Raw genomic sequence first — 27249 nt, 5'->3', positions numbered from 1 at the left:
GCTGGCCACACACTCCTGGGGGAATCCTATCCCATGGGGCATGGGGCACATTCCTGTCCCTAACCCCCAAAATCCTGTCACCAAGACTCAAGGAAAGGGTTGTGCAAAAGCCAAGGTGCTTTTGGTGCTCTCAGAATCCCGGAGAGGACAGGGACGATGCTGCAGCCACATCCCCCACCCAGCCAGGCCCTCCCACCCCCACGGGGCAGATGCAGGGGAGGGGGAGCCCTGTTCTTGCTTCACCACTAATTAACAGCTGCAATTAACCAGCCCTGGCCAAGCCCTCCCACTAATTGTTGCCTTGCAGTGTTTGGCAGGGCTGAAAGAACAGGAGCAGCCTCGTGGGTGAGCCGAAACCCCAAAACCCCAGAGCAGGGTCACAGTGGGATGCTGGGGCAGCACTGGGATGTACTGGGGCGGCACTGGGATGTACTGGGATGCTGTGCTGAGGGCAGGGGTCCCAGCAAGCCCCCAGGAGCTGGGGAAGGGCCATGGGGCAGCCTTAAAGCAAGCTCTGCAGCTGGCTCATGTCCACACCTTTGGGGCGGGCAGCGATGCCCGGGTGCCCTCCGGGGTGGCCAAAGGGCATTTCCTGTGCCCCAGCCTCGTGTTTTGGGGGGGATTCAGCTCAATCCCAAATGCTCTGCTCTGAAGTGGCAGGAGAAGGCTCTGTGCAGCCAGGGGTGACTCATTCAGGGGGCACGGCCTCTCCCTCCGCAAAGTAACTACCGAGACTACTAAGAATAGTTAGAAACCAAAAATAGAAATTTTTTCTTTTTTTTTTCTTTTTTTTTTTGTCTTCTTCTTCTGTTTTTTTTTTCTTTTTTTTTTCCCAAAAAACTCCATCCTCTGAAAATAGCCCAGCTGCAAATCTGGCAGAGTCCAACCACTCCCCTCGAGGGGCTCATCCAAACCCCACTGCCCCCGAGGGCTGGCACCGTCCTTGTCCCCAGGGGAGGGCTGGGGGTGACACCAGTGACACCAGCCCCACGATGGCTCATCCCAAACCTCATGGCACGGCTGGGGAGGGGGCAGGGGTTGGTTGGCAAAGCTCTCTCCGCTCCCACTCCTCTCTACAAGTAGCACAGGGAACCAGCGAGCAGGTCTGGAGACGCAGCAGTGACAGCGAACGGACAGGGAGGAGGAGGAGGCCGGGGGTGCCCCGGAGCAGACGGTGCCTGTGGCCCTGGGGGCAGCAGGGAGGGACGGGCTGGGGCCGAGGAAAGCAGAGGAAGGGCCCCCAGGGAGCCCGGCCGGGCGAGGGACTGACCCAGCAGAGTTCTCTAAGTCATTTGGTGCGGCGCTTCCAGCATTTCCATCAGGAAGGTGTCGATGGGCGTGTCCCCTATTAGCTTGAAGAAGAAGAGGTGCTCCAGGCATTTCAGGCCGATGGATCGCAGCGCTGGGAGGCGGAGCAGGAGCTTGGCAAACCTGGGGGAAGGGAGACACGGCACGGTCAGACATCCCCGTAAGAGACCCGCGTCCCTCATTCAGGTTCTTCCTAATGGTGCCCCACGTTGGGCGCCACTGTAAGAGCCTGAATGAGGGATGGGGAACTCCAGGCAGCTCTTCAAAATGCAGTTTGTTGTATCCATGAGTTACAGCAGGCCAGGGTTGTGGTGACAGAGCTGTGCCTACAGCTGCCAGCTCCAGGAGACCCGTGTCCCTCATCCAGGCTCTTACTAATGGCACCCCACGTTGGGCGCCACTGTAAGAGCCTGAATGAGGGATCGGGGACTCCAGGCAGCTCATCAAAATTTGTTTGTTGTATCCATGAGTTACAGCAGGCCAGGGTCATGGTGACAGAGCTGTGCCCACAGCTGTCAGCTCCAGCTGCAGGCAGGCCTGGAGACCCTGAGTTTAGGTTACAATGCATTATAGACTTTTCTTTGCTGAGCATCTTAATAACAAACCACCAATCTATACCTTAACTATTACCTATAGCCCATCATAACCACTGTAATTACCATATTCATGTTACTGTTCTCCAGTCACTAGAAGTTACTACATTACAGTTTAAGCTAGAAGTTGTTTTTCAGTTTTCTTGCAGTGGAAAATTCTGAGACATTTTTTCTACTTGCCACATTTGCTGCCTTGTTTGCCTGTGCCATCTTTCTGCTTGGTAAAAACATTTTCTTGTTTGGGGTGGGTTTATCCCTTGCTCTAAGCCATAAAAACCCTTTCTAACTCACACACCCTTTGCCTCCTTGGTTATCCAGTGAGACTGGCTCAGCAATTCTTTTCTTCTATACCAAAACTTGCTTCCATCTCTATTCCTTCTTCAGACTCTACATTCAAAAATCTTTCTGCTAAACATACATATCTGTGAGACTCTATTTCCTTTGCTTCTTTTGTGTTTTGTTGTTTTGGGCAATGTTTACCAACTGGTCATTGGTTTTATATGCCTTGGAGCAGCCCAGGTGCCACTGGATGTCACCTCCTTGTGTGAGCGCTCCCAACCCAGGGAAAAAGCCCTTGAATGGCCACAGCAGTCATCTGCTTTTCCTGATGCAAAATGTGTCTTGTACAGCAGCAAAGGGCCAGGGAGAATGGGACCTTGCAGAAAATACACACAAGAGACATGCACAAGCACACAGATATTCTACATGCATGCACAATTCCCTCTCCCTATTTTTTTTTAATTTTTTTTTTTTTTCTGCTGAGCTGGCGAGAACGGTGGGAGCACAGCCAGGAAAAACAAATCAGCCCTACCATCCCATTCAGGAAGTTTCACTTTAAACCAAACCAGATGATGGCTCCAGCCCTTGGATATGTTTAACTGTGAGATAACCAGCCTAGAGCACAACATGCCAGGGCTGGGAGGGGAGAAAAGAGCTCTGACTCCTGATTGCCTGAGGCTGCTGGGTGTCACGTAGGCACCCAGCCCTCCCTGTGGAGCAGCAGGGGCTGCAGGGCAGGAGCAGGGCTGGGTTTTTCCTGGGAGTGCGGAAAAATTCCCTTTTGGTGTTTCCAGGGTGCTCCCAAGCTGCTGCTGGATGGGGATTTGGGGCACCTGAAAAAGAGGGAATTGCAGAAATCCCACAGCATGGAGCAGGGGTGGCTCAAACACAGGGAGAACTTGTTTGCTGGTGAGCACATTGTGCCACGGGGCCAGCAGGATGCCCAGAGTTTGGGAGAACTTTGGGGAGCTCTTGCGCAACCCTGGCCCCCCATCCCAGGGGTTCACCCTCCTGAGGCACCTGGGGTGGTGCCACCACTGCCCTGCACCTCTGAGGGATGCAGGGAGGGCAGCAGGGCCCAGGCACAGCTCTCAGGACGTCCCTGAGCGTGCAGAACCTCTCAGGTCACCAAGGATGGGTGTGAGCATCACACAAGAAGGTTCCCAGTCCAAGGTCACTCAAAGCCAGTGAGAGATCAAATTGCAGAGCCCCTGGTGCAGCTTCTGGGCTTCAAACATTCCCTCAAACACCACTGAGCATTGAGGCAGAGCCCTGGGGAGCTGCTGTGGACTGGTGCTGTCCCTGTGCCATCCTCTGTGTGTGCCAGGCTGCAGATCCTGCACAATGGGCAAAGCAAGAGGGAATCATCCAGAAGAGCTGCTGGCCATGATTCCTAAAGCAACTCTCCTGGTGCCAGGAACAGCTCTTTTGCAGTCCAGAGTCCAGGGTCTGGCTCTGGATTTGCTCCAAAAATGCAGGTTAATAAAGCTTTCTGGGAGAGGAGTGGTACCAGCCCTGCTCCATGCCCTGTGCTCATCCCTCAATCCCTCTGCTCACCACAAACCAAACACATCCCATGGCACCCTCATCCTCACTCTGCCTGCCTCAAACCAACCAGCAACACCCCAGAAATCCCTTCACAACACACCTTTCTTCATCTGCCAGCACTCTGGGACCCAAAGTGGGGGAAAAACCAAATCCAGCATCATTCTGAGGGCACGCTCTGCCCACTGCACTCGCTGCTGTGAAAGCTCCCTTTTCATTCCACCATCCACAGGAGGCCAGGAATGCAGGTGAGATGCAAATCCCAGTTGCCTGGGCTGTTTTCCCCCACCATTCATGCACCAGTAGCAGCTTCCAGTGCTTTGCTTGGTTTCTCAAGAAGCTGTCGGGAGCTGAACTGGCAGTTGCCAGCTCCAGGCTGTAACTGGGAAAATGCGCCCACTCAGCTCCGGAGCCGTCCAGGAACACATTCCTAATTCCCCCTCCCATTCCCAGCTGGATTGGGGGAGGCAGGGAGGGGAGAAAAAGAGCATCAATTGAGGCTTTCACTTCCCAGCAATGATGCTCATCTGCCACCGAAAATTAACTCCATGTGAGTCCTATTTTTCCTGCGGTTTCGCCGGCCGTGGTTTCCAAAAGGGAAATGATACCCCCCCTTCCCACATGTGCTCATCCCACTGCTGGGGCTGTGGGAGCTGGGGCTCCTCAGGTCTGCCCACCTTGCTGGATTTCCTGGCAGGGGAATAAAGAGCTCTGTGCACTGCACAGGGGAGGTTTTTTAGGGATGCTCAGAGCTGGAGAGGGTAGAAATGAGGGATTTATCCACAGGGAATCACTGGGAACACGGAGCCCAGAGCAGAGAGGGGACCCTGGGAGCTGCAGCAGCCATTGCAGGGGGTTTGCAAGGGGACAGGGTGCAGGAGGAGGGGCTCAGGGAGCTCACCTGCCGGGCTGGTCGGGGTATTTGTGTTTGCAGTAAGCCTCTAGTGACGCGTACACCTTCTCCCGCAGCGCCTCCACCTCCGCCGGGTTCGACAGCCCCTTGGAGTCTGAAAGGCAACAAACAAACATCAGCCAAACACCTCCAGGCAGAAACCCCTCTCTGCACTCCCTCCATCTCTTCCAGCCCCACCAAAGTGTGGCTGCAAGCTCTGAGCTCCAGGGATTTGGGGAGCACTCGGAGGTTTACCGCGCAATTACAGATTTGGGGAGCACTGGAAGCTTTACCCCGCAATTACAGATTTGGGGAGCACTTGGAGGTTTACCCCACAATTACAGATTTTTCCTCATCTCACAGCCCAGCCCCAAATGTTTTGGCTCATTCCAGTGGTCCCAGACCCTCATTTAAAAAGGGTTTCATTCCCCCTCCAGCCCTGGGCTGGTGGGGCTGAAGGAGAAGCCCCTGCTCTGGCACAGCCCCAGCACAGGGCACAGCGAGGATCTGTTTTTAGCAGGGTGAAAGGGACAGTGCAGAAATCGATATCCCCAAGCACATGTGCCACGGGAACCTCTCCAGATTCCCCTTCTTTGACCATAAATGGCTAATCCCAAATTACAGACAATAAATTACTGCTGATTACAAGGAGGGGGGGACTAAAAAAAAAAAAAAAAACCCCAAACTGGTCAAGAAGAAAAACAAACCCAAGAAATTGTAATAAGCCCTGCTGGAACAGCATGGCCTGGCTGTGGTGGGAAAATCCAAGCAAGGAGCTGTGCTTGGGCACAAACTGTGCTCAGAGAGGGCAGGGGTGGAGAGGTTTGTCCTTGGCTGCCATCTGGTTCTGCTCTGATCCACTCTGAAATCAAGAGATCCCCCCTGAGAGCTGAGCAGGTATGTGCAGGCTGGCTCCTGGATTTGCTCCCTGGAATGTGCAGGAAAACCCTGGCACTGAACCTTCCTCTTCCCTTGGGCAGCTGGGGCTGAGAGGGAAAAGGGAGCAGTGTGACCCTCCCAGAGTCTGTGAAACTGTGGTCAAACATTGAAGGTTTTGTGTATTTTATGAGCACATCTCATGTCTTTCAGCCTCTCCAGGTCTGCAAAGGGCTTTTCTAGAAATGTAGGTAATAAAAGCCCTTGGATGATGAGGCTGGGAAGCAGAGACAGTTATTTCCATGCTCTGGTGTTGCTCTAATCCACATTTTTCTCTTCAACAGCATCTAGATTCCAGTTTTGTGGAGTTTATTCCAGCTCAAGGACAATTCCCTCAAGCACCTGAACTTTCTTTTCACAGTCACTCTAAAAGGGGGAGAGCTGACAGAACAAGGGGGAATGGCTGTAAACTGAAAAAGAGTAGGTTTAGACTGGATTTTGGGAAGAAATTCTTCCCTGGGAGGGTGGGGAGCCCCTGCACAGGGTGCTCAGATGGTGCCCCATCCCTGGGAATGCCCAAGGCAGGTTGGACAGGGCATGGATCATCCTGGGACAATGGAAGGTGTCCCTGCCCATGGCAGGAGGTTTGGAACAAGATGAGCTTTTTAAAGTCCTTTCCAAACCAAACCAACTTTCACCCCTGCCTCCCCTCCTGCCCTAGAGCCCTCTGCTATTCCAACAGGGCTTTTTGGGGGGAAAAAAGGAGCCAGAAGGGCAGGAGAGCAGCCAAGAGGGGCCAGGAGAGCAGAGCCAGGCACGCACCGGGGTTGAAGAGGACGATGGCTCGCAGGCAGCCCAGCTCTGTCTTGTCCATCAGCATGTCCCTCATTTTGGACACCAGTTCTGTCAGTACTCTGCAAAAGGACAGAGAAAGCACAGAGTCAGCATGAAATAACAATAAAAAAAAAGGGAATTAAAAGCCCCAGGTGTCAGAGCTGGAGTGAGAAGCTCCGGTCACGTTTAACAAAGCTGGGGATGGTGCTGGTCTGTACCAGCTGAGGATGTGGCCTCATTTTCCTCCTCCATCAAAAAATAGCTCATTAGGAACATCAATAGTTCCTGTGAGATACAACAGGGACCATAAAAACCGCCTTCATCCATTCACTGAGAGGCTCTGGCACCTGAGAAAGCTGTCTAAAAATAAAAAATAACAATAAAAACCCACCCCAACAGGTACCTAAAAGTAATTTCCTCTGCCAGTAATTTTTATTGCTCCCTTTGCTCTTACTGAAGGTGTCGGTCTTGAAATATTTTCCACTGATTGCCCAGTTTTTCATGTTAGATCCTGCAGCAAAGTCATGATCTTGCACTTATGACCTCACAGGAACAAATGATGTCACCCAGGTCCGAAGAACAATTTCCTCACAGAGCAGAGCAGCAAAGGTGATTTGGTTTCAGCTCAAGATGAGTCTCAGGGAGAGAAATCAGCATTTCAGCAGCGCCTGGAGTCACACTGTGGGTCAAACACCCTGCAAGCCTGGCTTTAAAACACTTTCCCAAAGCCTGAGATTAAAGAGCCCTTGGGACACGCCTGTGGAACCTGCTGAGTATCGCCGGGGCCTTCTCATTGTGCAAAAATAAAATCATGTCTTGGTCCAATTAAAGATGAAAAGGAACAAAGGAGTGGCCTCCCCGTAGCATTAGAAGGCACCTGGACCCCATGAAAGGGGCTTTGATTTGCACTGGGCAGCCTCCTCTGTGCTTGGGGCCATTGGGTTTTTTGCAGCTTTCAAGGAGGGGTTTTCTCCTTGTGTTTTCATGGGATGGACTCCCTCATCCCAGGCTCCTCAGACCCCTCAAGCAGGAATGGAGGCAGTTTGGGGTGGAGACAGGGATGGGGATGTCCAGGTGAGGTGGTGGTTTGATGGAAACCCAGCCCTCCATCCCTGATGCTGTTGAGTCAGGGATAGAATGAAAGACTCCAGTCTTCAGAAGGTGAATCAGAAGGCAATTTAATGAAAGCAGCAGGTCCTTTTATAATGTGGCTCACTAAGGTGAGACTTGATAGGTCTCAAAGTGAAAACCTCTCACACCATTGGTGAGCACACTCTGGAGAACCAGATCTATAAACAACGGTTACAGAAAGAGAGAGAAGAATTGTTTCAATTCTTTTCCCTAAGTTTCCACCTGTCATTGTCACATTTTCTGGAAAAATCCCTTTGCCCAGGATTTCTCTCCTGGGAAGCTGGAAGCCTCAGAGAAAAAGGAAAACAACATTATCTCATTTGCTTCTCCTGTGCTTTGCTGCTTTGGAATGTGGTTGGAGATTGTTTATCCAACAGGTGGTTGTTTCATTCGTTTCTGCTGTGAATTATTTTGACTTAATGGCCAATTACAATCAAGCTGTGTCAGACTCTGGAGAGAGTCATGAGTTTCATTAGTATCTTCTAAGCTTTCTTATATATAAGCATCCTTTAGTATAATTCAGTTTAGTATCCTTTTATATAATATAGCATCATAAAATAATAAATTAGCTTCTAAGAAGAATATAGAATATTCTTCTTACAATTCTATACTACAAACTCAGCTAACCAAACATTGTGCTGACAAGCCATCACAATTGTCGCAGACATCTTTTCATGAAAAATCCTTTCCTTAGGATTTTTCCTCCTGAGAAGCTGAGAGGCCTCAGGAGCAAAATGGAAACAATGGTTATCTGCTGCTGTGGAATGCAACAGGTGATCTCTGATTAGCTCATGTTAGTTTGTTTGTAATTAATGGCCAATCACAGTCAGCTGGCTCGGACTCTCTGTTCAAGACAGAAGCTTTGTTATGATCATTCCTTTCTATTCTTAGCTAGCCTTCTGATGAAACCTTTTCTTCTATTCTTTTAGTATAGTTTTAATGTAATATATATCATAAAATAATAAATCAAGCCTTCTGAAACATGGAGTCAGATCTTGGTCTCTTCCCTCATCCTAAGACCCCTGTGAACACCATCACAGTCAACCACTAACTCTTAACTTCATCAAGGCCTACCCATTTATTCTAATTAACTCCAATAAAGCTCATCTCTAACTAAAATCTTCGCTCCTCTAAAATCTCTAAATTCCTTACGGTTTATGCCTCACACGTGTGTCTGTGTGTGATCACAGCCCTCCCATGCCATCCTACCTGTCGAAGATGGCCCCGACGCCGGCGCTGTGGGCGCTGTTCCTGTGCACGTGCAGCCCCGTGGCCAGCAGGATCCCGTCCTTCACGGCGATGGAGCGGTGAGAGAAGGAGGCAATCAGCAGCTCGTTCCACCCTGGGCACGAGAGAAACCAGTGGGGCTGCAGGTTAGAGCCGTGGCATCCTTGGGAAGGCTCCTCTCTAACATCACCTCTCTAACAGGAGACTTTGTTATAGATTTTTAAATGTGACAGTGAGGGTGAAAGTGCCACCTCTCCAATGACACTGGACAAACCAACAGTTTATCAAATTTCATCGAACAAACATCTGATGGCTTAGAAAAAGGTTTATCAAACATCAGAAGGCTTAGAAAATCTACAAATTAAAGTGACAAGACTGCACATTAGAGCCATGGGATACTCGAGAAGTCTCCTCTCTAACATCATCTCTCTAAAAGGAGCCTCTGTTATAGATTTCCCAAAGTGACAGTGGGTTGGAGGGTGACACTGCCACCTCTCCAATGACACTGGACAAACCAACAGTCCATCAAATTACTTCTATAAAATAATGCAAAACAATAAGTTATTCACGCAAAGTGTGTAAGAAATTTTGTTACGGAATTGTGAACATCAGAGGGCTTAGAAAAATCTTACAAAGTCTTAAAAAATCAGAGCAACAAGGCTGCAGGTTAGAGCCATGGGATCCTAGGGAATTCTCCTCTCTAACATCACCTCTCTAACAGAAGCCTCTGGTGCAGGAACGTGGCTGGATGTGGGAAAGGAAGGAGGAGCCTGCTTTTTCTTGGATGTCAGGCAAAGGAAAAAAACCATCAGGAACCCAGTGCACTAAAAATAAAGCTAATAAGGGGAGCAGTTTCCTCTATAAACCGTGCAGACAGCGAGCAAACAGCTCTGCCTGAAGCTCCCCGTGGGTGTGGAGCCCTGAGCTCCCCTCTGCCCTCACCTCCCAGCAGTCCCAGCCCTATCAGCATTTGCTATCAGTTCATCAGGCTCCTCCTCAGGCCACAGAAGTTCATTCACCAGCCCTGAGCCCTGTAAAAGGGACCATGGAATCTCTGGCTTTATTTGTGGGTTTGCTGCTTCTGCTGTGAAAATGCTGTATGGGGAGGGATTTGGTTTGTTCTCTGCACAGCCCCATGTCTGTGACTGGAAAACAGATTTTAGTCTTATCAGCTGGGCAGGCTGCTCTGGGATATGGGAAGGACATCCTCTGAGCCCAGACCTACAGGGAAGGGAAGGGAGATGTGACCTCCACACCTTCCAGCTCCCCCTCCCCATCCAACACCTCTTCAGTTCCTAAATCCATCACAGGCTGAGCTCAAGAATTCATGAAACAAAGCCTCAAACGAGAGGAAATGCTGCCAAGCTTGAAGGGTGGAAATTTGGGTGACTTCCAGCCAGGAGCAGCATCTTCAGTAGGAGAAGATGGGGTCTTCTGCAATACCCCTGAACATGTTCTGGAGTTCTGGTGCAGAAACCTCAGGATATTTGGATTTAAGGTTTTTTTTTCCCAGGCTGGAAAAACAACGCAACAATATCCCACACCTCTCCTGTCACAAGAATTCATCTCACAGCCTGGAATAAACACAAGGCCCATGTGTGCTGTATTTACCTTCTGCTGCAGCCGTGGGTTGTGCCATCAGAAATGTTGACAAGGAATAAAGTTCACTCTTTCCTAAGTGGCCACAGGATGTTTCCACCCCAGCCACGGGAACATTTCTTTGGCTATTTACTGGGTGAGGCCTGGCACTTTCACAGGGATTGCAACACTGAAACCCGAGCAGGATGGAGGAGAAGGAGCCTGCAGAGCCCTGCTCCTGTGAGGAAGAGGAGCTCCCAGAGCCAGATCCATGGGAATTCATCACACACAGCCCCACAGCAGCTGCAGCCAACAGGAACCAGAGCTGGCTCTCCACACTCACTCCAAGGGCTGGATTCATCAGCATCCTTCCTCTTGGATTGTTCCCATGCAGAGCTGGGATGTTTCAGCTGAAATAGGGAAGATTTTCCTACCTTGGCTTTCCCAAAGATCTGCCAAGATAGACCCAAGCAGGGAAAATCCACCATAACCACAGGAGCAAACTGGAATTGGAGACCAACCAAGTGTCCCCTGAGAGTTCTGCATTTCAGCCAAGCTCTGGAGTGGCAGAGCAGAATTCTGTGATTCCTGTGACTCCTTCCTCACCAAACAGGGTGGCTCTGGCTCCTCTGGGACAGGGAAGGCACTCTGGCAGAGCAGTGGTCATTGTGTCAATCCATTTCTCTGCCAAGTTTCCCCACCAGCCCTACAAACCCAGCTGCAGGGATGTAACACTCAGCATCCTCTGCCAGGCTGAGAAAACATCAGGTTATTCCTGTCTCAGCTTGGAAACAAGAAAACTGGTGGAAAACATGCTTCAAAAAATCAGGTTTCCTTCCCTTCCCAACAGCTCTGAGAGGGAGTTTTTAAATGATTCAGGATCTGAGGAGAGCTGCTGCCAGCCCATGCAGCACTGCTCCTCCAGAGCTGCGTGCTCCACTTGTTTTGCCTCCCAGGATGCCTGACTGAGGCTCTTAGCTGGATTTTAATGCTTCAATATTTCATGGGCAGCTGTTCTCAGCAGGCCACTCAATAAAACATTGAGCCACTGCTTGGAAGGTTATCTGAGGCCCTGGCAGAGGTGTGTGGAGCAGGGAGCTCCAGGGAGCTGCTCAGCAGGCTCAGGGTTGGAGGCACCAGGAAATTTGGGGTGTGAGGGGGTTGGCAGCCCCTCTCCTGCTGTGGGGAGTGGCTCACAAACAGAGAACACAGGTCAGGAGTTCTCCAGCTCCAGCTTGAATCAGCTGCCTGCTGAAGAGAGAGGAAAACCTGGAATTGCCATGGTGGGGTTGGGTTCCACTTCCCAAAAGGAAAAGGCAGAGCTTTGTCTGAATCCAGCTCCTTGCAGAAAGCCCTCAAAGATCCTCACAGAGAGGCTTCCCCCCTCTCACAAGAGGGTCTAGAAATCCTCTTCAAATCCACACAAAGGGCCCAGGGCCAGCTCTGGCAAAACCCATGGAGCACCTTCCCCCAGAGGCTGCAGGAGCCATCCTGGAAGGGTGCAGGACCTGGACAAAAGTGAATTTGGGAGAAATAAAAGGAACTTTTAAAGTACCAAGGACTTAAATCCCTGGCTTACAAAGAGCTTCATGCCTCAAACTCATCCTCCCCAAGCTCTGCTCCTGTTTCTTGCCCTCCATGAGCTCTGTGCAGCAGCAGGAGCCTGAATTCACTCAACAGGGGAAGACCCTTCCTACAACCAACTGCTTCCACCTCCCAAACGCTGCTCCTGCAGCCCCCATGCTGCACAAGGAAATTTAAAATAAGCCCTGAGAGTTCTATTTTCATCTTGGTGGGTGGGAGAAGAAGTGAGATGTACTCTTCTCTCCTTTCTGGTTTTAATTATGATCAAACATTTCAGTCTGATGAAATTTCATGGGGGCCTGAGCCCAGCTTGGTCTTTCAAGCCTCAGTTTGGGAGGAAGGCAGAGTTTAATTCCTTTGGTTTAAGTCACCCAGCACCCATCTCTGAGTTCCTCATGGATCAGAGATGAAGCTGGGCCATTTTTCAGCTGATTGGCTCCAATTCACCAACACCATGGAAAGCTTTCAAAATCCTATTTAAAAACCAAACTATTAGAGTCTAACAAGAATCAATTAAAGATTTTCAAGCTACCACCAGGACCTAAATCTGAGGGTACAACCTGTCCCAAGGGGACACTGAGCACTGCCCACAGATGTCACTCACCTGCTCTGAGCAAGATGACCTGGTCATCCAGGGGCAGCTCGGAGAAGTGGGGGATCCTCTTGGCCCACTCCACCAGGGTGAAGAGCTGTTTGTCTGCTGCCTGGCAGATGTTTGTCACCGGGTCGTTGGGCTGCCAAAAAATTTAAAAAATAAATTTAAAAAGAGATGGAAAAGCTTGGGAAAGGCAGAGTGAGGGAAAGAGAGGCTGGAGGAGCAGCCTGCTGCCACCCCTGAGGTGGGTGTTATCACTCACAGGCAAAGGAAGTGATTTGGCTGCTCCACCACAAGGGCTGTAATTGTTTTTAGCAAGCCCCAACATGGGAATTGGGAGTGCTGAGACTCCATATCCATCACCCTGACTGATGAATCCTGGGGAAGGGCAGACTCCAGCATCTCCCAGCTTGATAAACCAGCACCAGAGGGGGCATTGCAGGAAAAAAAAGAAAAAAGAGAAAACCCCTTTCCTTTGAAATATTATCCAGTAACAGAAACCATCTGCTCTCAAGGAGGACGGTCAGCCTAAACACACCAAATCCCTGTTTAAAGGAACTGCTCACAGCTCAAGTGGATTTGTGATTAGGAACTGGAAGAGCCTGTTTAACCCTGGGGAAGGCTCAGCTGGCTGATCCAAGTGAGTCTGGAGGGTTTACCTCTGTGGACAGGGATGTGTGAGCCCTTCCCATCTCCCTCTGTAATCCCTGCTGATATCCAGCAGCTTGAATTGTACAATTACCTTCCCTCCATGGCCTTAAAAGAGCAGTTTCCAAACTGCAGGAGAAGTTTGGCTTGCAAGGGGAAGGGTGTAAATTCAGAGGGAGAGCAGACAGGAGTGTCAGGGTAAGCTGTGGCACAGCCCCTGCCCAGGCTGGGCAGAGCAGAACCACATTGCCAAGTCACCCCTGTGCCCCTCAGAGCCCTGCCCAGTGCCCTGGCAGCAAACCCAGAGCTCTGTGCCTCAGTGGCCAACACCTCCCATTCTCCAGGCTTAAAATAGCCAGGATTTGGCACGCTCAGGGCACCTGCCCTGGAATTATTTCCACCTGTCATGTGCAGAGATGGATGGGCACAGGCTGGCACTGCACAGGGATGTGCCCTCCCTGTCCCACCCCCTCCAGCAGCTCCCCCAGGGCTGAAGGGCAGGGCAGTCTCACCCCCAGGGAGCTGGGGCTCTTCCCTGGAAAGGAGAGGTGAGCAGGGACTGGGCTTTTCCTGGGATCTCCCCAGAAAAGTGTGTGAGGAGGAGCTCTGCAGGTTCAGGGTTTCACTGGAAGCACTGGGAATGTTGACGTTCAGAGGCAGGAAGGGACAGAAGGGACACCACAGACCCTGAACATCCCTCATGATATCCCAGTTTCCTCAGCCAGGTGGAGAATCCTGGCATGCAGGTGAGGTGGGATGGGGATCACGACTTATGCTGCAGCAGAACCCAACCCCTGCAGCAACAAGGGCTTGCAGAGCCCCACAGAAAGGGTAATTTAGGTAAATCAGATGTTTTTGCCAAAGCTGGCTCCTGGGCAGGTTGTCACCACGAGCAGGGGCTCCTTGTGCCCCAGCCCTGACAGCACAAGCTGTCCCCAAGCCCTGGTGCTCCAAAGCCTCATCCTCGGCTTCAGTTCCACCTCAGATGGCAATTCCTGGAACCACCAGGGTCCTTCCTGGCAGAACCTGATCACTGGGACACGAGGAGCAGCTAAAAGTGGCCAGAGGGCCCTGCCTGGCTCCAGGGCAGTGCTGGAAACGCTCCCTGGGCACGGAAAGCAAATCCCCTCCTGCAGTAAATAGCAGGGGCACCTGATCCTCCTGGAAAACTGCAGCCTGGAGGCATCTCCCACAAAATGGGCACTTGAAACCAGACTCAAAGGCCAATTAAGACCTAATGGGGAGGACAGCTCTCAGTTACAGGCTTTGCCTTTTGGCCAGGAGCCTGTCCCAGGGCAGGAGCCCAAATTGCCAAGGCATGGGGCAGAGGCACAGCCACCCCCTGGGCCAGGGACAAGCCACAGGCACAAGGACAAGGGGGAATGGATTTGAGCTATGAGAAAGTGGGGTTAGAGCAGATATTGGGGAAAAATCTTTCCCTGGGAGGGTGGGGAGACCCTGGTACAGGGTACCCAGATGGCTGCTCCATCCCTGGAAGAGCTCAAGGCCAGGCTGGATGGAGCTTGGAGCTGGGATAGTGGAAGGCGCTTTTAAGATGATTTTAAGGTCCCTTCTAACCCATTATATGTGGGAGACAAGGGTGCTAATCCCTAAATCACCCTGGCACCCCATCCCAGCTGGAAACGTCCGTGCAGGTCACCAGCCTGAGTGCAGAGGCACAAATCAAAGCACCCAACAGCAAACAGCTCGTGTTCTCCCTGTGCTTACCAGGGCCTCGATTTGTCTGCCTTTCCATCACCTGGGCTCTGGGGAAGGGCAGCAGCTCCCCTGCCTTCCCTCTCCTCATCCCGTGGTGGCCTCGTCACCGGGAGCTGCTGATCTCATCCATCTGCTAAACCTGCTACAAATGTCACCTCGTGCTTGACAATAACAGGGCATTTCAACAAGCCTCCTGCTTCTATTTAGATGCAACACACATCCTTGTTCACAGTAATGCCTGTTGAATTATGCAGGAACCGGCTTTCAATTTGAGGAGACGCCGTGCCAGACGAAGCCATTTATTTCAGCTCCCTCTCTGGGGTTTGTTTTCAAGTCAGCACCAGGCTGGCTCCAGCTCCCCCGAAGGATTTTTGATCCTGAGAGCAGTCAGAGCCTCTCTGAGCCCTCACTAACTCCTTCAAAGAAAGCCCTTTGCAGCTTTGTGGGGATGGGATCCTCCTCCTAAATGCAGGTGAGGGTTTGTGCCTGATCCTGAGGGTTTGTACCTGATTTTGGAGAGTTTCACGGAGGGATTGGCTCTGTCCATCCCACAAAGCCTTGACGATCCAAAAGCCACCTAAGGAATGCTAGGAAAAGCTGTCTTTGCAAAAAAAATCATCCCAAAAAGCCAATTACTGACTCCCAGATCCCTCATAGAATTCTGCTGGAAGTGACCCTAAAGATGCTCTATTTCCAACCCCCTGCCACAGGAAGGGATTTCTGACTCAAACCCTCCAAGCCTGATATAAAGAGAGAGATGAAAGTATTGTTGTAACAGAAAATAAAACACTGCAGAGTCCTAGCACTTGCTCAGAATAGCTGCATTTCATCAGCTCAGCCTCACAGCCACCCAGCAGGAATTGCACAGGGATGTTTCAGTGCATGAGCCTGCTCTCTTGGCAGAGCTCAACCTCTGAGTCCCTCAAAGGACTTGGGGACAACCAGGAGATGCTCCTCAGTCCAGCTTTAGTTGCTATTTTTCAGAGGAATTCCTCTATTCCCCCTGCTTTCATGGAAAAAGGGGCTATGGAGGAGTGGGGGCTGCCCCTAAACACTGCCTGGGCTGCAGAGGGTCTGTCCTAGAAATGGAATTTCAGAGGATGGTTTGGCTCTCACATTAGGAGATTTCTCCCTTTTGATAAGGGAAATCTCATAGTAAAGAGCCCAAAACACTTTCCCTCACTCTCCATAGAATCCCAGACTGGTTTGGGTTGGAAGGGACCTCAAAACCATCTCATCCCAACCTCCAGACCATCTCATCCCCACACCTTCCACCAGCCCAGGCTGCTCCTGACCCATTTCCCTGCCATCCCTCCCTTGTGCACACAACACCCTGGTACAGCTCAGCTGCTCCAAGCAGGCCCAGTTATAATGCAAGTTTCGAACTGGGAAAAGGACCTGAAAACCAACTCACAGGCAAATTTCTCCAGGTTTTCTCTCCTCAGAGCCAAGCAGCTGCATAATTCTGCACCTGAGCAGTCACACCCTCATTCCCCAGCTCTTATCTCTCTGCACTTCAGCCACGCAGGTTTATTGCCTCAATTGGACTCTGAGCTCTTCAGAGCAGAGTGTCCTCCTGCCTTTCAGCTTTATTTACAATAAAACCTTCTCTGAGAGCCCTTTTAATCTCTGCTTACAGCACCTCTCACTTCCCTATGGCTGTGGCACAGAAGACACCAAATGCTGGTGGCTGCTGGCTCTGCTGTGATGCTGCTGAGCTGGCTCACAGGGCCCACAACAGAGCCAAAAATTGCATTTTTGAGCTGGTTCTTTATAGGAGTGTGCCCTTTGTTGATGGAGTGACAAGAGTATTTTTTGTCCTCTCAAAAAAGAAAGAAGCCTAAAAGTTTCTTTCTTCAGTTAGGTGAAAAAGCTGCTTTATAAGCCTAAGGAACTTCAAACTTAAAAATTGCTAATTAGACAAAAACAAAAAAGTCTCAAGCAATTTACTAAAAAAAAAAAAAAAAAGTGAACAAAGCAACTGATTACTTTTATATAGTATTTTATCAAAAGCAAAGACTCCTAGCACTTAGCCCAGTTTTTGTTTGTTATTTTGCCTTTCATTAAACCTTTTTGTTTCTAACACTGCAACAGAAGCCATCTTGGTAATTTTTATGCTTCCAAAAGTAGCTAAGCTATCTTAAATGTGTTATAAGCCTCTAAAAGCTTATGAAACCTGGCTCAAAGAAGTCAAAAGCTTATGAAACCTAGCTCAAGGAAGTTCTATAACAGTCCTTTCCCACAGGGGACAACCCCTTTGTGCCCCAGCTGTCCTGATGGTCACTGTGGTGTCCCCAGGAGGGGCTGGGCAGAGGTGCTCACCGAGCTGGGGGTCAGGCCCATGTTTGCCTCGATGTAGGTCTCTGTCTTTGGCTCCACAGCCAGCTCAGCCTCCAGGATCTTCTCCACGGGCATGTCCTCGTTGGCGCTGCTCGTGGACTCCACCTCGTTCTCGTTGCGGTCCTTGCCCCGCTGCCGCTCCTCCTGCACGGCTGTGAGGGACACACAGGGACAGTGCCAGGGTCAGACTGTCACAGGGGAGGATCACAGAATTCCCAGAATCACCACGTTGGTTGGAAGAGATCTTCAAGATCATCAAGTCCAACCCAGCTTCAACAGCTCAACTCAACCCTGGCACCCAGTGCCACATCCAGGCTTGGTTAAACACACCCAGGGATGGGGACTCCACCACCACCCTGGCAGGCAATTCCAGAACTTTATCACTCTTTGTGTGAAATTTTTTTTCCTGATACCCATCCTGTATTTCCCTTGGTGCAGCTTAGACTGTGTCCCCTGGTTCTGTCAGTTTTTGTCACCACTGAGTCAGGAAGGGATAAGTGACACAGGCTCCAGGTCGGAAGGCCAAAGAGGCAAGGAGCCCCCATATTATTGGAACCCCTTCTTTTACACACTGCTCCCATACAGGTGGACCTGACTGGTCACTAAATCAACACATTCCACACGATTGATTCATTAAGAAGACACCCTTTGGTAAAACATCTTATGAGGAAAACACCTTATTGCAAACACCACCTGCAGATTGCTCTCCATTCTTTCTCTCTGCCTCCCTAAAACTTGCCAGACGAATTCATGGAAACCTTATCTGCCTTTCTCTCTCTCTGACCAGACTGTTATCTCCACAATGTGATGGCTGACTCACAATTAAAATCTCATGTACATATGTTAGAGAAGTGTTATAGAGTTTAGATTTAGATTTATAGTTATGTTTTACCCCCCTTGTGCTGTTATCGGGGGGGGCCTGGGTTGGGGACATTTGGGATTGGGTTGACTCATTACTATGGCAGCACCTGACCCCCAATCATGATTTAAGGAAGTGATCTCCACCACTGAACAGTGAAGAAGGAATCAATGGACAGAATTTTGGAGGAGCTAAAGGGTTAAAAGGCAAAACCTCCATTGTGTGGATGAGCACACGGTGGGAAAAATCCTCTGCTCCCAGCATTGTAATATTATATCTATTCAGCCTTCTGTTGTATTTTTTATAAGGTTTTAATAAACCTTTTAAATTTTTTGGAATTGAGTAGCATTTCTCACAGAGTCTCCCCTGGGCCCTGCAGGTGGCCATGAAACCCCAAAGGATCCTGAGGATCACCCCCCTCCTGATGTCTGTTCCCAGTGTGGGATATGCCAGGGAATGTGGGGTGTGGAGAAGGCAGGAGCAGCCCCAGCCTGGGGAATCAGCTCTGTGTGTGCATGGAGAGGGATGGTCCTGCTTGGACAGGGAAAGCCCCTTCTCTGCAGAGGGACAGGTCCTGGAAATAAAAAGGTCAAAGACAAATGATGGACAGCACCACAAAGGAAGCCACACCTCGAGTCACTGTGGGAGAGGGAAAGGGGTGGGTGAAGGGACAGAATCAGGGAATCCTAAAGAAAATTCAGGTCAGTTTACGGCAGAAATCCCAAATTCAGCCACCTCTGAGGCTGGCAGTGCTGGATTTCCCTGGAGGCCATTGCCATGCCCCTCTGCAGCTCCCGTGGGACAGGAGCTCATGCAAACCTCCATCCTGCCTTTGGCTCCAGACAGACAGGAGAGACCTGTCCCAAATCCTGTGGGGTGGGAATGATCTTGCCAGCAGCCTGTCACATGCTGATGAATTATAGCTGAGCAGCTCAGAGATGAGAAACACTCACTAGATGCTAATAACATTATTATTATTATTAATGACCTCCCTTGGAAACCTGCACATGCTTTTCCTACACCTGGAAGGCAGCTTTGTGCAGCAGCAGTGGGAACTCTCTCTTTCTCCATCACCCTGTCACAGACCCTAAATCCCACATTTTTCCACAGCACATCTGAGCCCACTCTGCTTGAGAACAGCCCAAGCATCTCTGGCCATGAGACACAGCTCTCTGAACCCACCAAGCTCCTTGCTGAGGCACTCCAATAATGTCAAAACTCCAATAATGTCAAAAATTGCAGTGTCAAAATTGCAATTTATTGACAATTACCCCAGCACTCCTTCCCTGCTCCAGCTGAAGCAGGTTATGGGATGTTCAGGTAGAGCATAAAATAAAATTAAAATAAAATAAAATAAAATAAAATAAAATAAAATAAAATAAAATAAAATAAAATAAAATAAAATAAAATAAAATAAAGTAAAATAAAATAAAGTAAAATAAAATAAAGTAAAATAAAATGAAGTAAAATAAAATAAAGTAAAATAAAATAAAATAAAATACATAAAATATAAAATAAAAATTTAAAAATAAAATAAATAATACAATAAAATAAATAATAAAATAAAATAACCCCAGGAAATTGAGACACAGGCCAAAGGAACCCTCTCTAGCTGTTGGTCCCATTAACCCAGCTCCTGGGGCCAATTCCCAGTGCTCCCCCTCCTCCCCTCAGCGTTGCTGTTTGCTGCATGTCAACAGAGCTCAGGCTGTGCCATGTGAAAGCTGTTATGCAAAAAGGCAAGAGGTTCCTTTCTGCAAACTTCTCTGGGCTGCAGAGGCTCCTCAGGCCCACCAACGTTGCCTGCTGGGCTGCCAGAGCCAGGTAAACTCAGATTTGTGTTGTGGCTTTTGTCCATCTGGCATGGATTCTTCTTCTTTTTCAAAACCCTGCTTTAATTTCACCCCTCCAACCCCACTCCTGCTTCTCCAAGCACCAGAAAAAGGGAAGTTTTTGCTTAATGCCAGCCCTCCTTCAGCAGCACAGATGCACCAAGATTCCTCTGGGCACATTAGAGGAGATGAAACACCTACTAAATAACACGAAAGCCTGAGAGAGAGGCAAACCCTCCACAAATGGGATCTTATAAAAAGATCTAAATGCCAAAGTGCTGCTGGAGATTTGCAGCAGCTCTCAAGGATGATGGTACAAAGTTGGGATCACTGGGGTCACTCCACCATGGTGTTAACCCCAAAACCACATCCTCGTGCTGGACATGGGATTTGTGGCAAAGCATTGCAGAGAGCTGGGCAGACTGGGGCTACTTAAAGCCTTCAACCTGCAAATCTCAACCTCATCAGTGCCACATTCCTGGTCTGAATGGTCAGACACACTTCAAGGGTTGAGGGAGAGGATCTTCCAGGGCACTTTGACAGAGATCAGGCCGAACCCAGCTGATACAAACAACCCAGAGACAGATGGGCAGAGATCAGACATGTAAGGAGTTCCTTCTATTGATCCGAGCTTGGAGCTGCTGCACCAGAAAATCGGTGCTGCAGCTCCCTGCAGAGCTGGTCAGGGCCAGCTGACTCATCCCAGCTCAGCCCCACGCACAGCCTGCACTGCAGCACCGACACCCCGGGCACAGCAGATGGCACAGGCCCACCCAGCAGCCAAAGATAAACCCAGCCCTCAGCAGGGAGTGTCATCTGCTCTGCTGCACCCTGCTGCCAAGCACAGAGAGCCTCCTTCAACGGCAGGGCAAGCGTGGAATCACTGTGCCATCACCCCTGTCCATCCATGGATCCATGGATCCATCCATCCATCCATCCATCCATCCTTCATCCATCCATCCATCCATCCATCCATCCATCCATCCATCCATCCATCCATCCATCCCTCATCCCTCCATCCATCCATCCATCCATCCATCCATCCATCCATCCATCCATCCCTCATCCATCCATCCATCCATCCATGGCTCCATCCATGAATCCATCCATGAATCCATCCATCCATCCATCCTTCATCCATCCATCCATCCATCCATCCATCCATCCATCCATCCATCCCTCATCCATCCATCCATCCATGGATCCATCCATCCATCCATCCATCCATCATCCATCCATCCATCCATCCATCCATCCATGGATCCATGGATCCATCCATCCATCATCCATCCATCCATCCATCCATCCATCCATCCATCCATCCATCCATCCATGGATCCATCCATCCATCCATCCATCCATCCATCCATCCATCCATCCATCCATCCATCCACCCATCCATCCATCCATCCATCCATCCATCCATCCATCCATCCATCCATCCATCCATCCACAGGCACAAGCCTAGTGGAAAACATCCAGATTTTCTGCCAGCAGCATTTCCCTGGAGTTCCTGAGGATCTGAGAAGCTGTTGTTCCTTCTTAGGACAGGAGCAGAGAGAGACTTCACCATCCCAGGAAAAAAATGGGGACTGTGTTCCTTGAGATATAGGAAAAAAACACAGAAGAGAGGGAAGGAAAGAAGGCCAAGTGTTTTTTTCACCCATGAAATCTGGGAAAATCCCAGCAGTGAGCAGACCCCTCACTCACCATGCAGACCTAGGACCTCATCCCTGGAGTCCACTCCCCACTCCACTGGGGATTAATCAAATAAACCACAGTGGAGATGGCAAAAACACATTTTTCAAATGGATCTGGTTTGGGAACTGCATTTCTTTGTGGGTTTGGTTTTTATTTATGTTTTTCAGAAGAAAAACACCAAGGTGGCAGCTGCATGGCAGCTTGTCTGGTGACACCAAAATGGGAATGAACCTGTTCTTAGTTTCTCAACAATGCTTTTCCTGGTCCTGAGGGTGGCACAGCTTTTGGTCAACAGAATGGGTCTGTCCACCTCAAATGCAGGAGCTGAGGCAGGAATTTGCCTTGCTGCACCCCAGCAAAGCCTCTGGTGCAAGGCAGAGCTCTCCCAAGCTGTGGCCACCCCGTGTTCCCAGAGCTGAGCTCCCCAGCCCTCTCCCCGCTTGCTGATGGCTGTGCCAAGGCTTTTATTCCTCTTCAAGGCGCCTCAGATGGCTGAGAGCTTTTCCAGGCTGGTTTTCTAAACATAAGGGAAGCATTTGAACCTTGCAATCCACTTGAGGAGAAAAAAAGATGCAGTGAGAGAGCTCGGAGAGGCAGCCCCACCTCCTGCAGCTATGTCTGAGCCCAGCCAAGGACAGAAGCCTGTGTTTTCCATGGCACCTGATGAAGAGCCTCTCCTGTTATTCTGCCTGATTTGGTCTGTGCTTGCCTCAGGCCAGTTGCTGTCATGTTTCATCTTGAGCTTCTCCAGCCCATCTGCACTTCCCCAGGTGGTACAGCAAGACACGGAGCCCCATGTGTCCAAGCCACTCCTTGGTGACCTCTGGTGTGTCTAAAATCCAAAATGTCTCGTCCTGTGGATTGCAGATGAGCCTCAGCTATCCAAGCCCGAGGGCTGATGGGCCAAAATGCCAAGACCCATCCTCTGCAGGTGCCCACATCACACTGCACACCCTGGCTTTGCTCATGGGGCAGCATCTGATGGCTAAAAAAGCAGCTTTGAGTCCACTGCAAAAGTGCCACCCCACCCAGTTCTGGCGCCCAAACCAAGCCCTGTGGGTGGGCACTGCACCTCTGCACCAAAGGGATGTCAGTGGAGGGAGGAGAGGATTTTCCACAGGGCTTTGGTGTTTCTGAGAGGGCAGGAGCAGCCCAGGTTTGTTTATTTGCTGGGAGAGACCTGGAGGCTACAGCAGCTCCAGTGACACTTGCCCAGTGTCAATACAGAGCTTCATGGGATGGAAATCCAACCCTCCAGGAGGAGCAGGGTGGGGGTAAGGATAATTCACTTATATCCACAAATACCCTTTCACCCACAAATATCCTTTCCATGGGGAAAGGATAATTCACTGCCCCAAAAATTGAGTTTTCTCAGGGAAACACCTCTCTGTGAACCGAGAGCACACGGGGAGGCACCAAAGCTCAGCCCAGAGATCCCAAACCTGCCCAGTTTTAGTTTTCCCCCATCCTGCAGGTTGGTGGTTGTTTATGAGGTGCTGGGTGGGGGTTATTGGGCATTTCTGTTTCTTTCACATTGAAATTTATTTGGCTCTGCTGCCTTTCACAAAGCCACATTTTTGCTGTGCATCATCAGCATCTTGAAGCATTTATGCCCCAGGTACCTGTTTATATCCAAAATGCCAAGACAGCTGAGAAAACAAATTCAGACAGTGTTTCTTCTGCTTTGCTTTCGTGTGTCACCTTTCTTTTTTTCTTTTTTCAGAGGTGCAGCTTTCTGCTACTGTAAACAACCTCAAAAGCTGCGACACATGAAATAAATAGGGGTTTTTTCCCCTCCAACATTTTCAACTGAACGCTGCAATTTTTTTAAAGGATGCAAAATACCACAGTGATAATTAAAAAGTGTAACTTCGGAGTGTTAAAAAGTGGATTGAAACCTTTGCATGCAGTTAGTTCACAAGAGGAACAGCTCTGGAAAACAACAGCAAAAAATCTCTAGCTCACTTCACTCTCTGGACACTGAAGTATAAACAAACAGCAACAAAAGGAGAGAAAACCATAAGCCAAACTCGTTTTCTCAACCTAAGAGCATCCTTAAAAACAAAACAAAAAAAACAACAACCCAAACCAAGCATCATTTAACCAGCTGGTTTAAAGAGCAGCACTTTAAAAGGATATAAGAAACAAGCTCATTAAGCTGGAAGACATTTTCCATTCCAAAATTACTCCTAAAAATAACTGTGCTCTTGAACTCTGCCCCTTTACTAGGCTGTGGCCACTCGCCTGCTTTCACATTCACTTGGACAGTGGGCTGGAAACCTGAATTCCTGATTTCTCCTCAGATTCCTGGTGCTGCAGAGGGATGGTCCAGGAGCTGGGATGGCCCAAATTCCAGGGAATCAGGCCCATGTGGGAATCTCCAGTCCCTCTGGAGTGACTGAGCATCTCCCTGAAGACATGTGAAGGTCTCCAGGCAGTGGAGATGCTGCAAGTCCAACCTTTCCCAGGCTGAACCCCTGAGCTTGGCAAGGGAGAGGGGGAAAACCAACCCACAAACACAGGAAGGGACAGAATTAACTCAGGCTGTGAAGAGCAGGCGTGCAGCTGGACAGATGTCCTGCACGCTCCGAGCCTGGCTCTGGCTCCCAGCACAGCAGCTGCACCTGCATCTGGATTTAGGAACAACCTTGGGGTCAGCCAGGCAGCCTGAGCTGCAGGTGCTGCAGGGGAACAGCTCTCTGCCCTCCAGACGGGCTCTGACATGCACCAACACCATTTCACCCACCTGGCACCAAAGCCCAGCCTGCAGCTGGCACGTGGGACCCAGCGGGTGCTGGCTCTCCCCAGGAGCCCCTCACATCCAGGGAAGGCTCTGGGATCCCTGCTCCCATCCTGGCATCTCCAGGAGCCCCTCACATTCCAGAAAAGGCTCTCAGATCCCTGCTCCCATCCTGGCATCTCCAGGAGCCCCTCATGTTCCAGAAAAGGCTCTCGGATCCCTGCTCCCATCCTGGCATCCCCAGGAGCCCCTCATGTCCCAGGGAAGGCTCTGGGATCCTTGATCCCGTCCCGGCAGCCCAGCAGGTCCTGGCTCTCCCCTGGAGCCCCTCACATCCAGAAAAGGCTCTGGGATCCCTGCTCCCATCCCGGCAGCCCAGCAGGTCCAGCCCAGCAGGTCCTGGCTCTCCCCAGGAGCCCCTCACATGCAGGGAAGGCTCTGGGAGCCGTTTCCCAGCCCTGCTCCCTGTGAGGCAGCCACGGGAGCATGGGAAAGGCTCCTCACTGGTATTTCCTGCTCCCTGTGTGATCCCAGAGGCGCTGCCAGCTCTCCTCAGCCGGGACAGCCCCAAGCTCACCACGCCCCTGCTGACCCCGTCACCTCCCTGTCACCCCCTGACACACAGCACCCCCATCCCAAACCCCGCAGTGCTCACTCACAGCTCCTCACAAGAGCTCTGCCTCCCTCATTCCGAGGCAATTCCCAATTTCCCCCTTTTGAAGCCAAGGCTGCTGGTGCACAGACACCTCAGAGCCTGACGAGGAACAGATTGAGCAGGGAGAGTTCAGCTCCTGGGTGCAAACAGCCACCCCCACAATAACAACCCCTGCATTAGTCAAGATCCCTGATGGTAATCTTAATTTTGTTGACTATCCTCTATTTAGTGGGAGACAGAGTACAAAAAACCAAAGCATTCCACAGCTGGCAGAAATTCATGGGGGAAAAAAATGTTCCCAGCTGCTTATTTATTATGGCTGCAGCATCTCAGAGAGCATGGGGCTCACTCACTGTGAATGTTGGGATCTCTCTGACGTGTTCCTAGCAGGGAACAGCCAGAAGGGATGCACACAGCAGGAGGAATCCCCTGCCCCTGCAGGCTTTCCCCTCTTTGAGCCAAGGTTTGTAGCCCTGAAGGATCCCTGTCCCCCTGCTGCTGCTTCTGATGGGCACAAGCTCCATCCCTCCATGTTCACCTCAGACCCCTCAGCTGCTGGGATCAAACCCTTCCAAACCTTGATTCTGCCTTCTCTAATCCAAATTCTCACTCAATAACCCCTTTTCTCTTACCCTCTTTAAATGGAGTACAGCCTTGGCTCTCACTCCTCCTCCCAGCATCACTCCCCAGCCCAGCCCTGCCTCTCACTCAGCTCCAGCACTGATTTTAGAGGCTTTCACTGTGCTTGCACCAACTCCCAGCACCTCTGGGCTACAGGAGGGAGACTCCTCAGCAGGAATCTGCTGTGCCTTTACACAGCTGTAAATTAGCTCTCCAGAACAAGATGTTTTTTAGGGAAATGAGGCCCATAACCCAGGCTCTGTTATTTAAAAGATACAAGAGTTTATGGTAGAGAATAAAACGCCAGCTATGATGTGAATACTTAAGCAATGCAGGATTTAGCCCAAAACTCTTCCTCAAAATAGAGGTGGGAGCAGGATTGGTGTGAGGCCAGTTCCAGTCAGCTGGGATGGGTGCAGTGGGAACAGACCTTTACTTGACAAACCAGGTGGATTTCACATGTGAAACTCCAGAGCTGCTCAAAACCAGAGCTCAGCAAGACCCAACTTCTGACTTTCAGCTTTAGGACAACTGAGACATTTCTGTGAGACACTGAATTTTCACGTTTGTAACAAGAGACAGGGGAGTTATTCCAGCTTTCCCTACATGGGGATTATGGCTAAATCATCAAATGATGACTGTCAAATCACCAATTCCTGCCCGTCCCTCACCAGATCCATCAGCACTGCCTGAGCGCACTCCTGGAGTTACCACGACCCCATCTGTCACACTTTTAAATAATTGTCTGATCATTATGAATTCATTTGCTATTCATTGTGATAATGTTAATCAAGATGAATTAATAGAGTCCTCACACTGTACGTGCTCCCTGGGGACTTCCACCACCATTTAGAAATTAATTAATGGACCTGTAATTTTTAGCGGTGCTGCCCATGCAATCACCACTAAGGGCAGGCAGGGAGCAGGTACAGGGTGGCAGAGTTCCAGCATTCCTGCTGCTCCTCCCAGCCCTACACACCTTGTCCTGGGGGGCTGAGGGGTAACTGGGTCAGTGGATGCAGTGCCAGGGGAAGGGGATGCTCTGCATTTCTCTTGTTGAACACACAGGAGAATTCTTGGCTGCTTTTTGGTCATCTGAGCCTCCCATGGTTCAGGTTTTGGATCAGATTTTCCTCATCCCATTGCACATCTCCCATGGGATCCAGTAGTGCCCAGGGCAGTGCCAGCCCCCATTCCTGCCCTGAATGCCTCAATCTTTGCATTCCACGGCCTGCTGGGGCAGGAACGTTTGTTCTGAGCACTGAAGGGTTAAGCTCAGCAGGGCCAAGGAGGTCCCCTGGGTGCCCTGGCAATCCCCCCACACCTCCAGCACAGACAGCTGTGACACTTGGTGATTTTGGTCCTCGGGTAACCCCATAAACTGAGCATGGCAGGGAGCAGCTCCAGCACTGCCCCGTTTATTGCACACTCCAGACAGCCCTAAGTGCTCTTCAAAGGCTCCCAGGCTGGAGCTGTGGGCCAGGGCCAGAGCAGGGCTGCCTTTATCAGCCTGTCAGGGAGGCAAGTGTGGCTCTGAAGATGTAAGGGGAGAAAGCAGCCCAGAACTGGGGTCACTCTCACGTCCTGTCTGCTAAAAGCCTGCTCTGCCAGCTAGATTAGAACAGACACAGTCAGCATTTCAAAAGATCATTTAAAAGAGGCACTGCCGGGGAAATTTAGATCCTAAATTTA

General features: G+C 50.3%; 1 protein-coding gene across 1 annotated transcript in view; it reads right to left on the bottom strand.

Annotated features, from left to right (window-relative positions):
- Nucleotides 1-805: 805 nt before the first annotated feature.
- The window catches only part of RXRA (retinoid X receptor alpha), a 101952-nt gene continuing 75508 nt past the window's right edge, over nucleotides 806-27249 (bottom strand). Inside the window, exons 5-10 of the mRNA XM_058038023.1 lie at nucleotides 17132-17301; nucleotides 12452-12581; nucleotides 8668-8800; nucleotides 6316-6407; nucleotides 4627-4732; nucleotides 806-1431 (exon numbers count right to left, since the gene is read on the bottom strand). Coding sequence (XP_057894006.1) covers nucleotides 1284-1431; nucleotides 4627-4732; nucleotides 6316-6407; nucleotides 8668-8800; nucleotides 12452-12581; nucleotides 17132-17301 — 779 coding nt within the window. The 3' untranslated portion in view covers nucleotides 806-1283. The remainder of the gene's footprint in view (nucleotides 1432-4626; nucleotides 4733-6315; nucleotides 6408-8667; nucleotides 8801-12451; nucleotides 12582-17131; nucleotides 17302-27249) is intronic.

Source organism: Melospiza georgiana, chromosome 20, assembly GCF_028018845.1.
Source record: "Melospiza georgiana isolate bMelGeo1 chromosome 20, bMelGeo1.pri, whole genome shotgun sequence".
Classification (NCBI taxonomy): Eukaryota; Metazoa; Chordata; class Aves; order Passeriformes; family Passerellidae; genus Melospiza; species Melospiza georgiana.
This window is presented reverse-complemented; position numbering and strand designations above follow the sequence as displayed.